Source organism: Neocloeon triangulifer, unplaced genomic scaffold (genome assembly GCF_031216515.1).
Source record: "Neocloeon triangulifer isolate White Clay Creek 2 clone unplaced genomic scaffold, ASM3121651v1 ptg000014l, whole genome shotgun sequence".
NCBI classification, from domain to species: domain Eukaryota; kingdom Metazoa; phylum Arthropoda; class Insecta; order Ephemeroptera; family Baetidae; genus Neocloeon; species Neocloeon triangulifer.
The window spans coordinates 6,947,836-6,967,457 of NW_026775556.1; the positions used below are offsets into that span (position 1 = coordinate 6,947,836).

At 33.6% G+C, this 19,622-nt stretch overlaps 2 protein-coding genes across 5 annotated transcripts; one reads left to right on the forward strand and one right to left on the reverse strand.

The window, feature by feature from the left end:
• On the forward strand, positions 1-2,827 carry LOC132200964 (cuticle protein 79-like). Its single transcript, XM_059626792.1, has 2 exons — positions 1-160; positions 1,999-2,827. Exons 1-2 carry the CDS (start codon positions 104-106, stop codon positions 2,641-2,643), a joined length of 702 nt encoding a protein of 233 aa, XP_059482775.1. The 5' UTR covers positions 1-103; the 3' UTR covers positions 2,644-2,827.
• Positions 2,828-3,847: 1,020 nt separating this feature from the next.
• LOC132200961 (uncharacterized) lies at positions 3,848-17,056 on the reverse strand. Of its 4 annotated transcripts, XM_059626788.1 has the most exons (10): positions 16,937-17,056; positions 5,702-5,864; positions 5,497-5,649; positions 5,324-5,439; positions 5,111-5,275; positions 4,936-5,050; positions 4,688-4,882; positions 4,212-4,427; positions 4,041-4,145; positions 3,848-3,987 (listed from the first exon to the last, which is right to left on the reverse strand). In XM_059626788.1, the coding sequence occupies exons 2-9, from the start codon at positions 5,781-5,783 to the stop codon at positions 4,072-4,074; spliced, it is 1,116 nt and encodes a 371-aa protein (XP_059482771.1). In that variant the 5' UTR covers positions 5,784-5,864; positions 16,937-17,056; the 3' UTR covers positions 3,848-3,987; positions 4,041-4,071. The 4 variants fall into 4 exon arrangements, 3 of the variants coding, with proteins under 3 accessions (XP_059482771.1, XP_059482770.1, XP_059482772.1); XR_009442224.1 differs by lacking the exon at positions 16,937-17,056 and having other exon boundaries at positions 4,199-4,427; positions 5,702-5,994; XM_059626787.1 differs by lacking the exon at positions 16,937-17,056 and having other exon boundaries at positions 5,702-5,992.
• Positions 17,057-19,622: the final 2,566 nt, after the last annotated feature.

Sequence of the window (19,622 nt, forward strand, 5' to 3'; positions counted from 1 at the left end):
GGCTCTAGCGCAATAGAAGGGATGATGCAGCGAAAGTGGCCTCGCTGGAGAGGGGGCGGCCCCCGAAGGGCCACCCCACGTATAAAGAGGCCTGCGCCTTTCAATGCAGACACTGTCGAGTTTGACTTCTCCCCGACAACAGTCGACAATGAAGTTCTTGGTAAGCTTTAAAATACATAAAAAATATTTTTTATTATCAGCAACACAAGTTTTTTTCATTAACACAGGAGCAAGATACAATTGCAATAAAAAAATTAGTAGTTTTTAATTTTTTTTAATTATATTATATATTATAATTTTTTTTAAAATTGTTATTAAAAATTTAGATTCTTTATTACATTTTTTCTTCATTTAGTTTTTTATTGTTATTTTTTAAATTTTTTATCCATATAAATTTCTCAAATTTATAACTTGCTATTAAATTTTATTTCTCAATTAAAACTTAAACTCTTTAAGATTTAAATGCAGCAGTTTATAGCACTTTGTAAAAGGTATATAATAATAAATTAACTTGTGCCATTTTACAAGTGACTTTAGTTTATATGAAAAAAATTGCATATGCAAACAATTGATTCTATAAATTAACCAGAGTTCTCATTAATTTTGTTCTCATAGATCAACTAACTGAAACAATTGACTCATTTGATGTTAAATAATGGACGTTTTAATTTTGATATAGTTGTTGCAGAAAACAATTATTGTGGTTGAAAGCTGTCGATTACGTGCTTTTAGCACGACAAAAGCCGTATATGCAATTATCTAGCAACGCGATCTTTCTGCATCTCGGCGCCGTAACTCGCATTGTAATCCGGGTGCACGCTAACCGCCTCTATTTCTTCCTGAGTTGTAAAATATAAAATTAGCCGACTCATTTTGTGTCCGGCTTGCTCAATCCGCGCGCGAAATTTCACTTCCTCCTCTCGTTACAAAATTCGGTCATCTTGGATATAAAATACATTTGTTTGTACGTTTAAAAAGCTGTAAGCTGATTCCCACGCGGTAATGTTCTCTTGTTGGTTGGTCTTCTTTCCTGCGGTTATTGCCAACATGCAAAACTCTCGCGGTTCCCAAGCATCAATTTGCAGAAATTGTCTCCGTGCCTTTTACTTCCGTCGCTAAACGTCCCAAATTAAAGTTAGAAAATAAATTAAACACTTCCGTTTTTCTTTTTTTTTTCTTTTAATTACTATAACAATTTAGCTAAACACACAACTTTTGCTTTCGTCTCGCTTTATAGGATGAATTAATTTGATCGCGTGCAATTGATGCGAGTTTCTCTCTGGTCATTAATTTGTGTGATGCGTTAAGTGGATTAATTTCACTCTCGCCGCGCGCGTCTAATTAAATTTAATGCTCTCGCCGTCTCATTTGATTATTAGTCTGACAAATGTTTACACTTCGTCCAAGTGTAAATAGTGGCCGTTTAAATAGCACGCGCCGTGCATTTCTAATTTGAGACTTATCTAATGCTGAGATGCATATAAGTGAAAACCGAGAAGGAAAGCTCACTTGGTCAGGTGTTTCATGCATAAAGTGGCGCTTGCTTATTTTGCCGAAATTTTTTGCTTTCTGTTTGGACTGCGTCACTGGAGCAGATAAAGGAAGCGTTTGTTTGGTTAATTTGCATAATTCGCCAACTCTTTGCTTTTCATGCGTACATGAAACAATGAGTAGATCTTATGATGGCGTGTACGAAAACACTTAGCTGCTGCGTTCCGTTTCGTGGTTTTACACTTGAAAGTCGAATTTGAGATAATTACTCATCTGCTGATCGTTGAACAAGACTAATTTTTATTATTACCTTATTTTTTCACGGCCTCAAATATAAGCAAATTATTTAAATAATTTTTTAACTTAACTCGTTTAAGTTTGTTATTATTTGTTATTATAAATTAATCAAATTATCACATATTTTACTTTAATAAAAATCAATTATTAAAGGCTGCACAAAAAATGTGTATTTTTTTTTTTACAAAAATTGTTTCCTGTTGTTCACAGGTGTGCGTCCTGCTGGTGGCTGCCATAGCCCGTGCCGACGAAGCGGCAAAGGATGATGACAAGAAGACCGAAAAGCGCGGCATCTACGGCTCCGGCTTTGGCTACGGAGGTGGCTTCGGAAGTTACGGCGGAGGCTACGGTGGAGGCTACGGAGGTGGTCTGGGAGGATACGGAGGCGGCTTGGGAGGCTACGGAGGCGGTTTGGGAGGATACGGAGGCGGCTATGGTGGACACGTCCAGCACGGACACATCAAGGCCGTGACCATCACCAAGGAGGTCCCCTATGCCGTTCCTCACCCTTACCCCGTTCCCGTTGTGAAGAAGATCCCGGTTCCAGTTCCCCACCCTGTTGCTGTTCCCGTTGACAAGCCCTACCCCGTTCACGTCCCAGTCAAGGTTCCCGTGCAAGTGATCAAGCACGTGCCCTACCCCGTTGAGAAGCCTGTGCCCTACCCCGTCCATGTTCCTTACAAGGTCGCCGTGCCCCACCCTGTCGCCGTTCCTGTTTCCAAGCCTGTGCCCTACCCCGTGCACGTGCCCTATAAGGTCGCCGTGCCCCAGCCGTACCCCGTGGTCAAGCCTGTGCCCGTCTACGTCAAGTCCCACGACTACCACCATGGTCATGAATACAGCCAGCACTATTAGAGAGGAGCATCCGAGGCGGCCGTCAGGTGGACCGATTGTCCGACCTACGGCCGAGCTCCGCTTCTGACGCACACCAAACACCACCCTCATCTCTAGTTCACTATTTTTGTAAAAAACTGATTTTGTACTCGTGACTGTTTTTATGTGAGAAAGAATAAATTTTTATGAAAATACTAAACCAAAACCTGTTAAATTTTAATTTAAATCTCCATTACATTTTTGTTTTAACGAAAAATCTAAAAATCATCATTATATCAAAAAACTTGGCATCAATAACATAATTTAAGATATTATTTTTATTAACAAATAATTTTAATAATTTTCCATTTTTAATGCATTAATTAAAAATATTTTAGATAAGCTAATATTTTTCAAACCACCAAAATTTTAAATTTTCTGTTTAACAAAATTTGACATCCTACAAATTTATTGGTAGTGGTGAATTCATTGGTGGTAATGATAACTAAGAGATTTGTTTTCAGCAATACAATTTAATAAAAAAAATTTTATTAAATAAAGTTCAATCATTAAAAAAATTTCATTGAAAATTTAAAATCCTCTTTGCTGATGCAATAATGAGAATAAGATTGGGCATTTGAATAAATGTTTTTTTATTTTTTATTATGAACTGAGGGTTTTTATTATATTTTGAATTACTCTTTAAATATACACTTTTAACTGAAAAACTTTTATTTCATTTCAAATCAGGTAAACTACTGATAATCCAACTAACATAATGTGCCACATCTGTGAACAATGTATACGCATTTGGCTCGCAGACACGTTTTCCGTCTGGAAACTTGAGGGTTTTGTGCCCTCTTCCCGCACTCACAATGCCCCTCAGGAACCACCGGTCTCCCCATTTTAGCACCAGACCGCCACCGCTGTCTCCATTACAGGTGCTTGTTCCTGTGAATAAATTTCATTATTTTTTAATTAAAGGAATAGTATTTTGTGACAAGTACCATTCATGTATCCTGCGCAAAAATTTAGTCCTGGATAGAGAAGACGGCCGTAGAAAGAAGATTTGGAGAAATAGCATTCTTTGTGTGGAATCAATGGCAATCGCACACTCTGCAAAACGTCAGGCTGCTCCAGAGTTTCATCAAGACCCCAACCAGCTACCTAGAAAATAAAATTTTCTATTCAATTTATTTTAATAACACACACTATGCTTACCGTTCCTAATTTATTTTCAATCAGAGTGAAATTTGAATCTTCGCTCCACAAACAAATAGGTCGCACGAAATCGGTGATGTTGAAATCGGCATCAAAGAGAAGCAAACCAATGTCGTTGGCATAAGTAGATGGAGAGAAGTTGGGATGAATGATAAACTTGCTGGGCTTCACGTGGAAACAAAAAATTAGTTTCAATTTTTAACATTTAAAATATTTACGTTTTGTTTTTGTCTCCCCAGCTCTTGAGTGTCACCAGAGTCGCATAGTGACAACCATTTCATTAAATCCACCCTTGTCATTTGCAGCTGGCAAACAGTGAGCCGCTTTGGCAGCAAATTAATCGGTTTTCTTTTTATCAAATTTAATTTTTTATCACAATTTTTTTGCACCTGTGAGTACAGCTCTAGGAGTAATTAATGTGCCGCCACACCGAGTGCTCGGGGGTGTTGAAATGTCGGCGTGCCAAGGGTGTCTTCCCTGCTGCGTCGCTTGACCGTGAATTATGTGCTGGACTGGGATGTCCTCCAGATACTCCAGTTCTCTTCGAAATTTTTCACTTTTTGTGCCACAACCTGGATTACTTAAACTTTCATCGTCCCACAGTTCTATTAAATACAAGATTTTCAGAATCATAATTAAAAATAAATTTGCCGAATTGTGCTATTAAAACTATCAAAATTTGAATCAATGTAAAAACTTCTCTCTGAATAGAAGAAAAAAGCTTATAGGATGGATTTAAATGGACTTAAATTAAAAAAATTAATCAATTTTAAAATTTTGTTTTTGGGACTTCTCTAGAACATTTTCATTTTATAATAAAAATTAGTAAACCAGGCCAAATTATAATTCAAAAGAATTTTCTTACTGGGAAGTGGCTCATCAGGTACTTCTTTTTGCAACATGAAAAGGTCAGGTGCGTTGGAGGTCATCGTGTCCATGTGATTCAATATGTCAACAAAAGTACAGTAGCTGTCCCGGTGTGTTATATTCGAAAAAACTCCACGCAAGTAAAACCGCCCGCCGTGAATGTTCACCAAACCTCTCGTCCAGTAAGATCCATCTGTTCTACAAAACATGAAATAAACACATTTGCATTGAGATTAAAAAAAATACCTTTAAAAACGCAGAGCATGGTATTTTCTGTGTCGCAAAACTCATTTTCAACATTTTCTTTAAAACACTCGCTGTACTGTACAATTCTAGCAGTGTAATTGTGAACGCTGTATCCCTTTTTGTGAAAAATACAACAGAATCATCGTGTTAAAAATTTAGTAAAAAATTATCTTACGCTGTAAGCGCGATAGACTTGTGACTCGCTGAAATCCAATGAGTTGTCTCTGTTGAAAAGACAAATCGGTCGCACCCAATCGCTGAACTCGGGAATTTTGGGAATTATGAAAAAGTACATAAAGTAGTCAAATGATTGAATATCCAGTTTGACTTTTCTCTCCACCTAAATAAGAAATGTATTTATTTAAAAAAAATTTAAGTAAAATATTACTGTAGTTCTAAACCCCTCATTGTTTTCTGTGCACGGTTGTTCTTTGTCTACCTCAGCGCAGCGCCCTAAATAAATTCGTATTTGTTCAGTTGGTTCTACAAAGCCGTCACTCTCCTCTGGTTTAAAAATTAATTAATTCAAACATGTATTTAACTCTGATTAGAAATTCCAACCATCGAATGTGATAACAACCTTCTTGGAAATGAGAATTCCAGGGCAGTAGTACCGCTCAGAATAGATTTCCGCCTTCCATGGGTAGTGATCATAAGGCAAATCAACTCTCCTTCCGCAATCTTCAAAACTCAAATTCTCATCGCTACTGAATACTGAACAAAAGTTATTCAAATTTTATAAGTTATTTAATTTAATTTGTATTACCTGGTGCGTCTTTTAAAGGGCAGGACTGGGCATAACTCTGAGCAGAACAGAAACTCAAAAGTAAAATGAGCAGCAAAATCATCTTGTGTGATTCCTTTTACGAGGCCACTAATATAATAAACCTCTCTCTTAGCGACGACTTGAAGACAGACTGGTCCGAAACCTGGACATACCGCTTTTCATCAGACAGGCGCAAAGAAAACTACGCTGGCAAAGACCTTGAGGTTTTTATGTAGCAGATCGATGCGCGAGTTAAAAAGAAAACTAAAATAGTCATTAAAATGTGAATCTTGTGTATCCAGCAAAGTGATTCTGATTATTTTTTCAAGGAATGTTTTTGCCTGGGGCACATTTATTTCTTTGCTCACTTGGCTCACTGCCAACCGAGTGAGATTCACCTTGAGTTTATGCAACCAGCAGTTTATTTGTATCTCGGGAGTTGCATACATGTTGTTTCAGATTTTAAATTAATATAGTAAAAACTATCTGCTCAAATTTTAAAATTGTTAAAATAAATTCCTACGGAAATCTTGTTGAATATCAATACTGATATTTATATATTAAAATAAATAAATTCTATAAGTTAAGTTGAAGTTGTACTCAATTGAGTTTCAAATAAAAGAATATATATATAGAAAATAAATTTGATCCCATAATATTAGGGGATTTTAGTCTCACAATAATTGTGCGAACTTTCGATAAACTACGTGCCCAATTGTGGGAACCTTTTGAATTGTGCGACTTCCCACAATTAAGAGCGGATTTGACCTGAATTGTGGGAACTTTTTTGAATTTTGGGGATGCTGTGTTATGTTGCCTATGTGTAATTTTAAAGGTAGAGGGGGTACTTTCCCCTGCCTTCCTAGCGATAGCAGCCTTAAAGATGGCTATTGCAGAACCAACCTGAATTGTGCGAACATACAATTTATTGCAAAAAAGGGTAATAACGAGGAGAAACGACATGAATTGTGAGAAGGCTGATTAAAAATGCATCTTCATTAAATATACGGCATGAATTGTGAGAACCTTTGCTTATTTGACTCCATTAAGGGTAAGATAGACCAAAAACAACCTGAATAGTGCGAACCATCACCGCAGTTATATTAAAAGGGTAGAAATGACCAGAAATAACCTGAATTGTGAGAAGGGTGATTAAAAGTGAGTCTTAATTGAAGATATGGCCTGAATTGTGAGAACCTTTGCTTAATTGTCTCAATTAAGGGTAAGAAAGACCAAAAACCACCTGAATAGTGCGAACCATCACCGCAATCATATTAAAAGGGTTGAAATGACCAGAAATAACCTGAATTGTGAGAATGTTGATTAAAAGTGAGTCTGAATTGAAGATATGGCCTGAATTGTGAGAACCTTTGCTTAATTGTCTCGATTAAGGGTAAGATAGACCAAAAACCACCTGAATAGTGCGAACCATCACCGCAATCATATTAAAAGGGTTGAAATGTCCAGAAATAACCTGAATTGTGAGAAGGTTGATTAATAGTGAGTCTGAATTATAGATAAGGCCTGAATTGTGAGAACCTTTGCTTAATTGTCTTAATTAAGGGTAAGAAAGACCAAAAACCACCTGAATAGTGCGAACCATCACCGCAATCATATTAAAAGGGTTGAAATGACCAGAAATAACCTGATTTGTGAGAATGTTGATTAAAAGTGAGTCTGAATTAAAGATAAGGCCTGAATTGTGAGAACCTTTGCTTAATTGTCTTAATTAAGGGTAAGAAAGACCAAAAACCACCTGAATAGTGCGAACCATCACCGCAATCATATTAAAAGGGTTGAAATGACCAGAAATAACCTGAATTGTGAGAATGTTGATTAAAAGTGAGTCTGAATTGAAGATATGGCCTGAATTGTGAGAACCTTTGCTTGATTTCTCCATTAATGGTTAGATAGACCAAAAACAACCTGAATTGTGCGAACCTTCACTTAATCATAAAAAAGGGGTTGAAATGACCAGAAATAACCTGAATTGTGAGAAGGTTGATTAATAGTGAGTCTGAATTAAAGATAAGGCCTGAATTGTGAGAACATTTGCTTGATTTCTCTATTAATGGTTAGATAGACCAAAAACAACCTGAATTGTGCGAACCTTCACTTAATCATAAAAAAGGGGTTGAAATGACCAGAAATAACCTGATTTGTGAGAATGTTGATTAAAAGTGAGTCTGAATTAAAGATAAGGCCTGAATTGTGAGAACCTTTGCTTAATTGTCTTAATTAAGGGTAAGAAAGACCAAAAACCACCTGAATAGTGCGAACCATCACCGCAATCATATTAAAAGGGTTGAAATGACCAGAAATAACCTGAATTGTGAGAATGTTGATTAAAAGTGAGTCTGAATTGAAGATATGGCCTGAATTGTGAGAACCTTTGCTTGATTTCTCCATTAATGGTTAGATAGACCAAAAACAACCTGAATTGTGCGAACCTTCACTTAATCATAAAAAAGGGGTTGAAATGACCAGAAATAACCTGAATTGTGCGAACTTCTACAAAATTTAAAAAAAGAATCAATAAAGCAGCTTTAATGGTAAAGATATTGACAACATTTAATGTGAAACGTGCTTATTTAATCAACGAGGGCTTTATTTAACTGATTTATGATTTTAATTTCAAGAAATATTATTTGAATTATTTACTCGTCTAAATTAACAGTATTGCTTACCGATTTAAAAATTTTCTTATTTATGCAAAATTCTTAGAATCACTCTGATCTCTTCCAACATCTCAAAAGGGCTAATTTAGGGTCTGTCTAGTCTGTATTTGAACTTACTTTTTAATCACTTAACGCAGAGGCTGGGAATTTATTAATTTAAAAATTTCAGATACGACCTGAATTGTGCGAACTTCTACAAAAATTAAAAAAAGAAGCAATAAAGCAGCTTTAATGGTAAAGATATTGACAACATTTAATGTGAAACGTGCTTTATTAATCAACGAGGGCTTTATTTAACTGAATCATTATTTTAATTTCAAGAAATTTTATTTTAATCAATTTCTCGTCCAAAATAACATTAAGTTATTGCTTACTGGTTTAAAAATTTTCTAATTTATCAAAAAATTCGTAAAATAGCTCTGATCTCTATTAACATCTCAAAAGGGCTAATTTAGGATCTGTCTAGTCTGTATTTGAACTTACTTTTTAATCACTTAACGCACAGGCCGGGAATTTAATAATTTAAAAATTTCAGATACGACCTGAATTGTGCGAACTTCTACAAAATTTAAAAAAAGAATCAATAAAGCAGCTTTAATGGTAAAGATATTGAACACATTTAATGTGAAACGTGCTTAATTAATCAACGAGGGCTTTATTTAACTGATTTATGATTTTAATTTCAAGAAATATTATTTGAATTATTTACTCGTCTAAATTAACATAATTGCTTACCGATTTAAAAATTTTCTTATTTATGAAAATTCTTAGAATCACTCTGATCTCTTCCAACATCTCAAAAGGGCTAATTTAGGATCTGTCTAGTCTGTATTTGAACTTACTTTTTAATCACTTAACGCAGAGGCTGGGAATTTATTAATTTAAAAATTTCAGATACGACCTGAATTGTGCGAACTTCTACAAAATTTAAAAAAAGAATCAATAAAGCAGCTTTAATAGTAAATATATTGACAACATTTAATGTGAAACGTGCTTAGTTAATCAACGAGGGCTTTATTTAACTTAATTATGATTTTAATATCAAGAAATTTTATTTTAATCAATTTCTCGTTCAAAATAACATAAAGTTATTGCTTACTGGTTTAGAAATTTTCTAATTTATCAAAAAATTCGTAAAATCACTCTGATCTCTTCCAACATCTCAAAAGGGTTAATTTAGGGTCTGTCTAGTGTATATTGGATCTTACATTTTAATCACGTAACGCACAAGCCGGGGATTTAATAATATAAAATTTAGAGAAACGACCTGAATTATGCGAACTTCTACAAAATTTAAAAAAAGAATCAATAAAGCAGCTTTAATGGTAAATATATTGACAACATTTAATGTGAATCGTGCTTAACTAATCAACGCGGGCTTTATTTAACTGAATTATGAATTTAATTTCAAGAAATTTTATCTGAATCAATTTCCCGTCTATAATAACATTATTGCTTACCGGTTTAAAAATTTTCTAATTTATAAAAAAATTCGTAAAATCACTCTGATCGCTTCCAACAACTCAAAAGGGTTAATTTAGGGTCTGTCTAGTTTGTATTTGAACTTACATTTGAATCACGTAACGCACAAGCCGGGAATTTAATAATATAAAATTTACAGAAACGACCTGAATTATGCGAACTTCTACAAAATTTAAAAAAAGAATCAATAAAGCAGCTTTAATAGTAAATATATTGACAACATTTAATGTGAAACGTGCTCAATTAATCAACGAGGGCTTTATTTAACTGAATTATGAATTTAATTTCAAGAAATTTTATTTGAATCAATTTCTCGTCTCAATTAACATTATTGCTTACCGATTTAAAAATTTTCTAATTTATAAAAAAATTCGTAAAATCATTCTGATCTCTTCCAACATCTCAAAAGGGTTAATTTAGGGTCTGTCTAGTTTATATTGGAATTTACATTTTAATCACGTAACGCACAAGCCGGGAATTTAATAATATAAAATTTACAGAAACGACCTGAATTATGCGAACTTCTACAAAATTTAAAAAAAGAACCAATAAAGCAGCTTTAATGGTAAATATATTGACAACATTTAATGTGAAACGTGCTTAATTAATCAACGAGGTCTTTATTTAACTGAATTACGATTTTAATTTCAAAAAATTTTATTTGAATCAATTTCTCGTCTAAAATAACAATATAGCTTACCGATTTAAAAATTTTCTTATTTATAAAAATATTCGTAAAATCACTCTGATCTCTTCCAACATCTCAAAAGGGCTAATATAGGGTCTGGCTAGTCTGTATTTGAACTTACATTTTAATCATTAACGCAAAAACCGGGAATTTAATAATATAAAATTCTCAGAAACGACCTGAATTATGCGAACTTCTACAAAATTTAAAAAAAGAATCCTTAAAGCAGCTTTAATGGTAAATATATTGACAACATTTAATGTGAATCGTGCTCAATTAATCAACGAGGGCTTTATTTAACTGAATTATGAATTTAATTTCAAGAAATTTTATTTGAATCAATTTCTCGTCTCAATTAACATTATTGCTTACCGATTTAAAAATTTTCTAATTTATAAAAAAATTCGTAAAATCATTCTGATCTCTTCCAACATCTCAAAAGGGTTAATTTAGGGTCTGTCTAGTTTATATTGGAACTTACATTTTAATCACGTAACGCACAAGCCGGGGATTTAATAATATAAAATTTACAGAAACGACCTGAATTGTGCGAACTTGTACAAAATTTAAAAAAAAGAATCAATAAAGCAGCTTTAATGGTAAATATAAAGACAACATTTAATGTGAAACGTGCTTAATTAATCAACGAGGGCTTTATTTAACTGAATTATGAATTTAATTTCAAGAAATTTTATTTGAATCAATTTCTCGTCTCAATTAACATTATTGCTTACCGATTTAAAAATTTTCTAATTTATAAAAAATTCGTAAAATCACTCTGATCTCTTCCAACATCTCAAAAGGGTTAATTTAGGGTCTGTCTAGTCTGTATTTGAACTTACATTTTAATCACGTAACGCACAAGCCGGGGATTTAATAATATAAAATTTAGAGAAACGACCTGAATTATGCGAACTTCTACAAAATTTAAAAAAAGAATCAATAAAGCAGCTTTAATGGTAAATATATTGACAACATTTAATGTGAAACGTGCTCAATTAATCAACGAGGGCTTTATTTAACTGCATTATGAATTTAATTTCAAGAAATTTTATTTGAATCATTTTCTCGTCTCAATTAACATTATTGCTTACCAATTTAAAAATTTTCTAATTTATAAAAAAATTCGTAAAATCATTCTGATCTCTTCCAACATCTCAAAAGGGTTAATTTAGGGTCTGTCTAGTTTATATTGGAACTTACATTTTAATCACGTAACGCACAAGCCGGGGATTTAATAATATAAAATTTACAGAAACGACCTGAATTATGCGAACTTCTACAAAATTTAAAAAAAGAACCAATAAAGCAGCTTTAATGGTAAATATATTGACAACATTTAATGTGAAACGTGCTTAATTAATCACAAGGTCTTTATTTAACTGAATTACGATTTTAATTTCAAAAAATTTTATTTGAATCAATTTCTCGTCTAAAATAACATTATTGCTTACCGATTTAAAAATTTTCTTATTTATAAAAATATTCGTAAAATCACTCTGATCTCTTCCAACAACTCAAAAGGGTTAATTTAGGGTCTGTCTAGTTTGTATTTGAACTTTCATTTAATCACGTAACGCACAAGCCGGGAATTTAATAATATAAAATTTACAGAAACGACCTGAATTGTGCGAACTTGTACAAAATTTAAAAAAAAGAATCAATAAAGCAGCTTTAATGGTAAATATAAAGACAACATTTAATGTGAAACGTGCTTAATTAATCAACGAGGGCTTTATTTAACTGAATTATGAATTTAATTTCAAGAAATTTTATTTGAATCAATTTCTCGTCTCAATTAACATTATTGCTTACCGATTTAAAAATTTTCTAATTTATAAAAAATTCGTAAAATCACTCTGATCTCTTCCAACATCTCAAAAGGGTTAATTTAGGGTCTGTCTAGTGTATATTGGAACTTACATTTTAATCACGTAACGCACAAGCCGGGGATTTAATAATATAAAATTTAGAGAAACGACCTGAATTATGCGAACTTCTACAAAATTTAAAAAAAGAATCAATAAAGCAGCTTTAATGGTAAATATATTGACAACATTTAATGTGAATCGTGCTTAACTAATCAACGCGGGCTTTATTTAACTGAATTATGAATTTAATTTCAAGAAATTTTATCTGAATCAATTTCCCGTCTATAATAACATTATTGCTTACCGGTTTAAAAATTTTCTAATTTATAAAAAAATTCGTAAAATCACTCTGATCGCTTCCAACAACTCAAAAGGGTTAATTTAGGGTCTGTCTAGTTTGTATTTGAACTTACATTTGAATCACGTAACGCACAAGCCGGGAATTTAATAATATAAAATTTACAGAAACGACCTGAATTATGCGAACTTCTACAAAATTTAAAAAAAGAATCAATAAAGCAGCTTTAATAGTAAATATATTGACAACATTTAATGTGAAACGTGCTCAATTAATCAACGAGGGCTTTATTTAACTGAATTATGAATTTAATTTCAAGAAATTTTATTTGAATTAATTTCTCGTCTCAATTAACATTATTGCTTTCCGATTTAAAAATTTTCTAATTTATAAAAAAATTCGTAAAATCATTCTGATCTCTTCCAACATCTCAAAAGGGCTAATTTAGGGTCTGTCTAGTTTGTATTTGAACTTACATTTTAATCACGTAACGCACAAGCCGGGAATTTAATAATATAAAATTTACAGAAACGACCTGAATTATGCGAACTTCTACAAAATTTAAAAAAAGAATCAATAAAGCAGCTTTAATAGTAAATATATTGACAACATTTAATGTGAAACGTGCTCAATTAATCAACGAGGGCTTTATTTAACTGAATTATGAATTTAATTTCAAGAAATTTTATTTGAATCAATTTCTCGTCTAAAATAACATTATTGCTTACCGATTAAAAAATTATCTAATTTATAAAAAAATTCGTAAAATCACTCTGATCTCTTCCAACATCTCAAAAGGGTTAATTTAGGGTCTTTCTAGTCTGTATTTGAACATACATTTTAATCAAGTAACGCACAAGCCGAGAATATTGAGACAATTAAGCAAAGGTTCTCACAATTCAGGCCATATCTTCAATTCAGACTCAGTTTTCATCAACCTTCTCACAATTCAGGTTATTTTTGGTCATTTCAACCCTTTTAATATGATTGTGGTGAGAGTTCGCACTATTCAGGAGGTTTTTGGTATTTCTTACCCTTAATTGAGACAATTAAGCAAAGGTTCTCACAATTCAGGCCATATCTTCAATTCAGACTCACTTTTAATCAACCTTCTCACAATTCAGGTTATTTTTGGTCATTTCAACCCTCTTAACATGATTGCGGTGATGGTTCGCACTATTCAGGTGGTTTTTGGTCTTTATTACTCTTAATTGAGACAATTAAGCAAAGGTTCTCACAATTCAGGCCATATCTTCAATTCAGACTCAGTTTTCATCAACCTTCTCACAATTCAGGTTATTTGTGGTCATTTCAACCCTTTTAATATGATTGCGGTGATGGTTCGCACTATTCAGGAGGTTTTTGGTATTTCTTACCCTTAATTGAGACAATTAAGCAAAGGTTCTCACAATTCAGGCCATATCTTCAATTCAGACTCAGTTTTCATCAACCTTCTCACAATTCAGGTTATTTTTGGTCATTTCAACCCTTATAATATGATTGCGGTGAGAGTTCGCACTATTCAGGTGGTTTTTGGTCTTTCTTACCCTTAATTGAGACAATTAAGCAAAGGTTCTCACAATTCAGGCCATATCTTCAATTCAGACTCACTTTTAATCAACCTTCTCACAATTCAGGTTATTTTTGGTCATTTCAACCCTTTTAATATGATTGCGGTGATGGTTCGCACTATTCAGGTGGTTTTTGGTCTTTCTTACTCTTAATTGAGACAATTAAGCAAAGGTTCTCACAATTCAGGCCATATCTTCAATTCAGACTCAGTTTTCATCAACCTTCTCACAATTCAGGTTATTTGTGGTCATTTCAACCCTTTTAATATGATTGTGGTGATGGTTCGCACTATTCAGGAGGTTTTTGGTATTTCTTACCCTTAATTGAGACAATTAAGCAAAGGTTCTCACAATTCAGGCCATATCTTCAATTCAGACTCAGTTTTCATCAACCTTCTCACAATTCAGGTTATTTTTGGTCATTTCAACCCTTTTAATATGATTGCGGTGAGAGTTCGCACTATTCAGGTGGTTTTTGGTCTTTCTTACCCTTAATTGAGACAATTAAGCAAAGGTTCTCACAATTCAGGCCATATCTTCAATTCAGACTCACTTTTAATCAACCTTCTCACAATTCAGGTTATTTTTGGTCATTTCAACCCTTTTAATATGATTGCGGTGATGGTTCGCACTATTCAGGTGGTTTTTGGTCTTTTTTACCCTTAATTGAGACAATTAAGCAAAGGTTCTCACAATTCAGGCCATATCTTCAATTCAGACTCACTTTTAATCAACCTTCTCACAATTCAGGTTATTTTTGGTCATTTCAACCCTTTTAATATGATTGCGGTGATGGTTCGCACTATTCAGGTGGTTTTTGGTCTTTTTTACCCTTAATTGAGACAATTAAGCAAAGGTTCTCACAATTCAGGCCATATCTTCAATTCAGACTCACTTTTAATCAACCTTCTCACAATTCAGGTTATTTTTGGTCATTTCAACCATTAAGTAATGGTTCGCACAATTCAGGTGGTATATGCAGGGGCCATCGCTCATAATTGTGAGAACTTCCCCTTAACTCTCCGAAGAAAATGTTGCCAATATCAACATATTTCTTACTAAATACGGTTACATTCCATTAAAAGATAATTAAGCATGCTAATTCAATTTTAATTGTTATTCCATGTTCCTCCTGATGTTATTTATCAGATGAGGCTAAAAAAAATTTCGCGCCAAAAAAGTTCGCAGAATTGGGGGTCAGGCTACAAATATGCAGTTTACCATCAATTTTCATTAATACAAAAAAAAATGTTTAATTTTCTTGTTCTAGAATATTCCGTCAACTGGCATCACCGATCGAACAACAAAAAAAAAATACCTCCACAACAAATTTTGATTGAATAGGGTATTGCAAGGCTTTTCAAAACAAACCAATCAGTTTCATTGGAAACGCTCTCCACTCGATCCTTGTTATGATAGGCAAGCGTGCGACAAACAAACAGAAATCGATATTGCGAGCAGGAAACTAGATACACTCCGTAGATAATCAATCTGGTCTCAAGTTTAGAAAAATCCTTCTTACAGAGCATAAGCAACACGTTCCTCTGCACAGTCCTGCCAGTTGCATACCTGGCGGGCAGTTGGTGAAAGTGACTATCATGAGTGGGCCTTTTCTCACATTTTTGCAGTGCGCGCCGAGACCCTACAGCTTGAAAATAATATTGCACTCATTTTGCTGGAGGCAAAAACTGTCGCAGGAAGTGGAGCAGAAACTAAAGCGCCTAGTGGTTTATGCAACCTGGAGTACTTTAGAGTGAGACGGGAAGATTGATTTCTGACAGAATGTTGTTTTTTGTGAGCGGCTCCTAACTAAATTCAACATTATAGGATTTACACAGAAATTTAACAGTGTATTATAAAAAAAATAATCCATAAATAAATCTAATAAGTTTGACTCTAGACAGATTTTCTCAGTTCTTCTATTTATTGTTATTTCTTTAATTTTGAAAGGCCACTAGTGGTGTTTTCTTGAGAAGTAAACATTTTAATTAAGCGGTGTATAGAGTGTAAAGCATTATTTACAAAAAATGATTTTACTTGAAAATTTTTGTTTGTTATTAGTTTTGTAGAGTTCAACTTTCAAACATTTTATTAATTTAAAAAAATGACGTCATATTCTCCTAATTCGAATATTTTGCTAGAAACAGACCATTTTTGGTACAGTTGTTCTAATTTTATTGACATTTAGGTATAATTAATTAATATTATGTATAATATATCATAATATTTAAAGTATCTTTTGTAAAGGTAAAAGAAAAAAGAGATTGTGTTTTAAGTTCCAGGTTAGACTATATTTTTTTTACTCTCATAAAAATTTCAAAAATCTCAACCGGTTCATGTTGTGTTCTTTAAACCTGTTTCAAAAGAGAAAATAAAATAAAAGTGACAAAATTCTGAATTAGAATGAAAATTTACCCATAAAAACTTAAAAAAATTAAACCCCTGCAGCAGATAAGTTTTCAAAAATATAGTAAAAAAAATTATGTTTAAAATCTATTATTAACGTCTTTGCTGGGTTTCCACTTAGATTATAATTTCTGCTAATAACTTCAAATCAACAGAACGATAACAAGTTTCATCTTATTTAGCTTGAAATCCCTTCCCTTCTCCTGCTCTTGCCCAGATCCCAAAGAGTGCGATAATATACATTTGTGTGGCTGTGAAAGTAGTTCTGTGGCGCGTCGGCTTTTTTCAGCGGCTCGTCCGTTTCCTCCTACTGGGCCACTCTTGACGCGACCGCCTCGCCTCAACCCGATCCCTTTGAGAGTCTCGATCTTTTTTTTTCTGTCGCACACTACGATATGCTATTTGTTCTCAATAAAGAAGTGTGTGAATATGTAACAGTTTCACTTTTGGTTTTATTGGCCGCCAATTAGCCCTGCAGTGACGCAACCGGACTTTGCGCAAGGAGCACCCTGCAGAAACCGCGCGCGTGCGTTGTTCATTAAGTTGTATTCAAGTGCGCCGAATTTCATTATTTGGGAAAAAAGTGGTCCATGTCCCTTGCGCACCGGATGGCATTGACCGAAACGTGCTCCATCGTTTGCAAAACTACATACAGATGAAGCTTTTTTGCGTGGGCAACTTCAAGCCTGGTTTTTTGGTCGCATTACATTGGCAAATGATTAAAATTACGAGTCTGATCTGCATCAAAACGAGAAATGCAAGTCTTGAAATCCGGGCAAGGTGACCAACAACCAAATAAAAAATAGAAAAATAATAACTTTTACCCAATGTTAAGAAATAAATAAACGTAAAGTTGAATGTTTTCATTGTGATTATTTTAAATAAATTAATATTTAAGTTAATTTAACTAATAAAATACTACTGAAATAAGTCAATAAAATTTAAGTACATTTCTTATTCTTATTTTATTAGATTTGATTGATAAGCATTTGTTTTATGGAGAGATTCTAGCAAGAAAAATAAACCATTTTTAACTATTTTGTGTGGTAATTAAAAGCAAATGCAGTAAAATGCCAAATTATGAGGGAGATTTTACGTCCTCTTTTGTTACACAGCTTGTATTATCCCATTGCTGAAAGTTGTTCCAACATTCTGCAAAGCTAATATTTATCTGTTATGACTTTTACGGATTTTAAATTTTGAGATGGTGGTTTAATGTCTTATTTAAGTTTTGTAAACATTTTCATTTTACGTTTTTTGTTAAGGACGGAAGGTTTTTTTTATTAAAATTATATACATTAAAAGATGATTAATTTATAAGCATGAACCCATGAATTTACAATTAAAAAAACAAAAAAAAAACAGGAATTTACAAATCTATAGCGGACAACTATGTGTTTGGTAAGCTTCTGCTGATAGTGTGACTGCGCGCGAGATTGATGAACGAGTTTGAGAAATCGGCGGAATATATCTGCATTTACATTTTATATGAAGCTCCCCATGGTATTTTTTAAACAAGTGAACGCAGAGGTGGCTCGTGTTTCCATCCAAAAGAAGTAAGAGTGAAAAAGAAAGATGACGAGGGACGACTTGAAAATCTGCCAGCTTCCGCTTGGAAACTAGGTCCAACACGCATGTGTTGAGAGGGAGACCTTTTAAATAATATTTTTATGACTTTTGACGGCTCTCTTTATGCAATCGAACGCCAGTCATCAACAAACTCGTCTTGAGAACCAGTAATAATATGAGAGTTGCAAGAGAAAAATCCACAACCAATATGTACAGGGGAATTTAAGTTTATTAATTTACTTTTGCAAATCCCATTTATGTGAAATAAGTACTCAACATTAATTGTGTGAATTAAATTTATTCATTTGGTGAGAGGTCATTTAACTTTATAAACCGGAAAGCTCTTTAAATTACAAATTTTTACAATGAATAATGAGGGAGGAAATATTCTAGAAACTAATACAACCATGTTTAAACTTCTAGTATATATTTTTTAACAATTTTATTAATAATGCATCCGGTAAATAAATTAATTCTAAGTTTAATACTAGATGAAGGCTCATTCATACCAGAGTAAAAAATTGCAATTTATTATATTAAAAATTAAAACATTTCATTAAAATTAGCTTGCTTGAAGCTGAAAAACGTTAAAATTGCAGAAAAATACTTGGAAAAAGTATTTCCAAATTGCATAATAATTTATTGATATTTTCTTGTAACTAAATTTTTTGCACACTAACTTTATGTAATATATCATATCATCATTTAAAGTTGTCCGTGAGAAGAAAAATTGCCCCAGTTTGTCCCAACGTAAGAAGTGTAGTGACTCGTCAATTTTTAACTTCTGTTGCCACACGTGAGACGAAAGTCGTAATTTAATTTCAACCGTCTTTGTGCTCGACTACAAATTGCAATGTGACAAAAAAGTGCATAATTCGATCAACCTAACCGCAAGTACTCGTCAAGTTTTACGTTCAGGAAGCTTTCAATAAACTGCATAACAAGGAAACGCTCGAATGTTGAAAAAAAAATCGAGAGTGTAATAATAACTGCACTGCACACATGTAATGAGCAATGTCGCTCACGCTGCGTGAACACCGCCGGACAATACTCGTCTGATGGAAAGTGGAGGAGAAAGAAATGGGCGCGTCCCTGCAGCTCTTCCTGTCCATCTCCTCGGGCACTCGGCGATAATCGCTTTGCATAACCAGGGAGGAGCAAGCAGAGCAAGCGTTCGCTGCCCGGCCACGCTCAGGTCACCCGGCCCTTTTTACACAAAGTGGGAGATGAAAGTAAGTAAGCGATCCTGCAAACTGCCCCTGCGCTGCGTGGTGGCTGTATAAATAGCAACGGACCGCCAACCGGAGGCATTCAAAGCCTGACCCGCACACACTCACACACATACACACGCAGTCAAC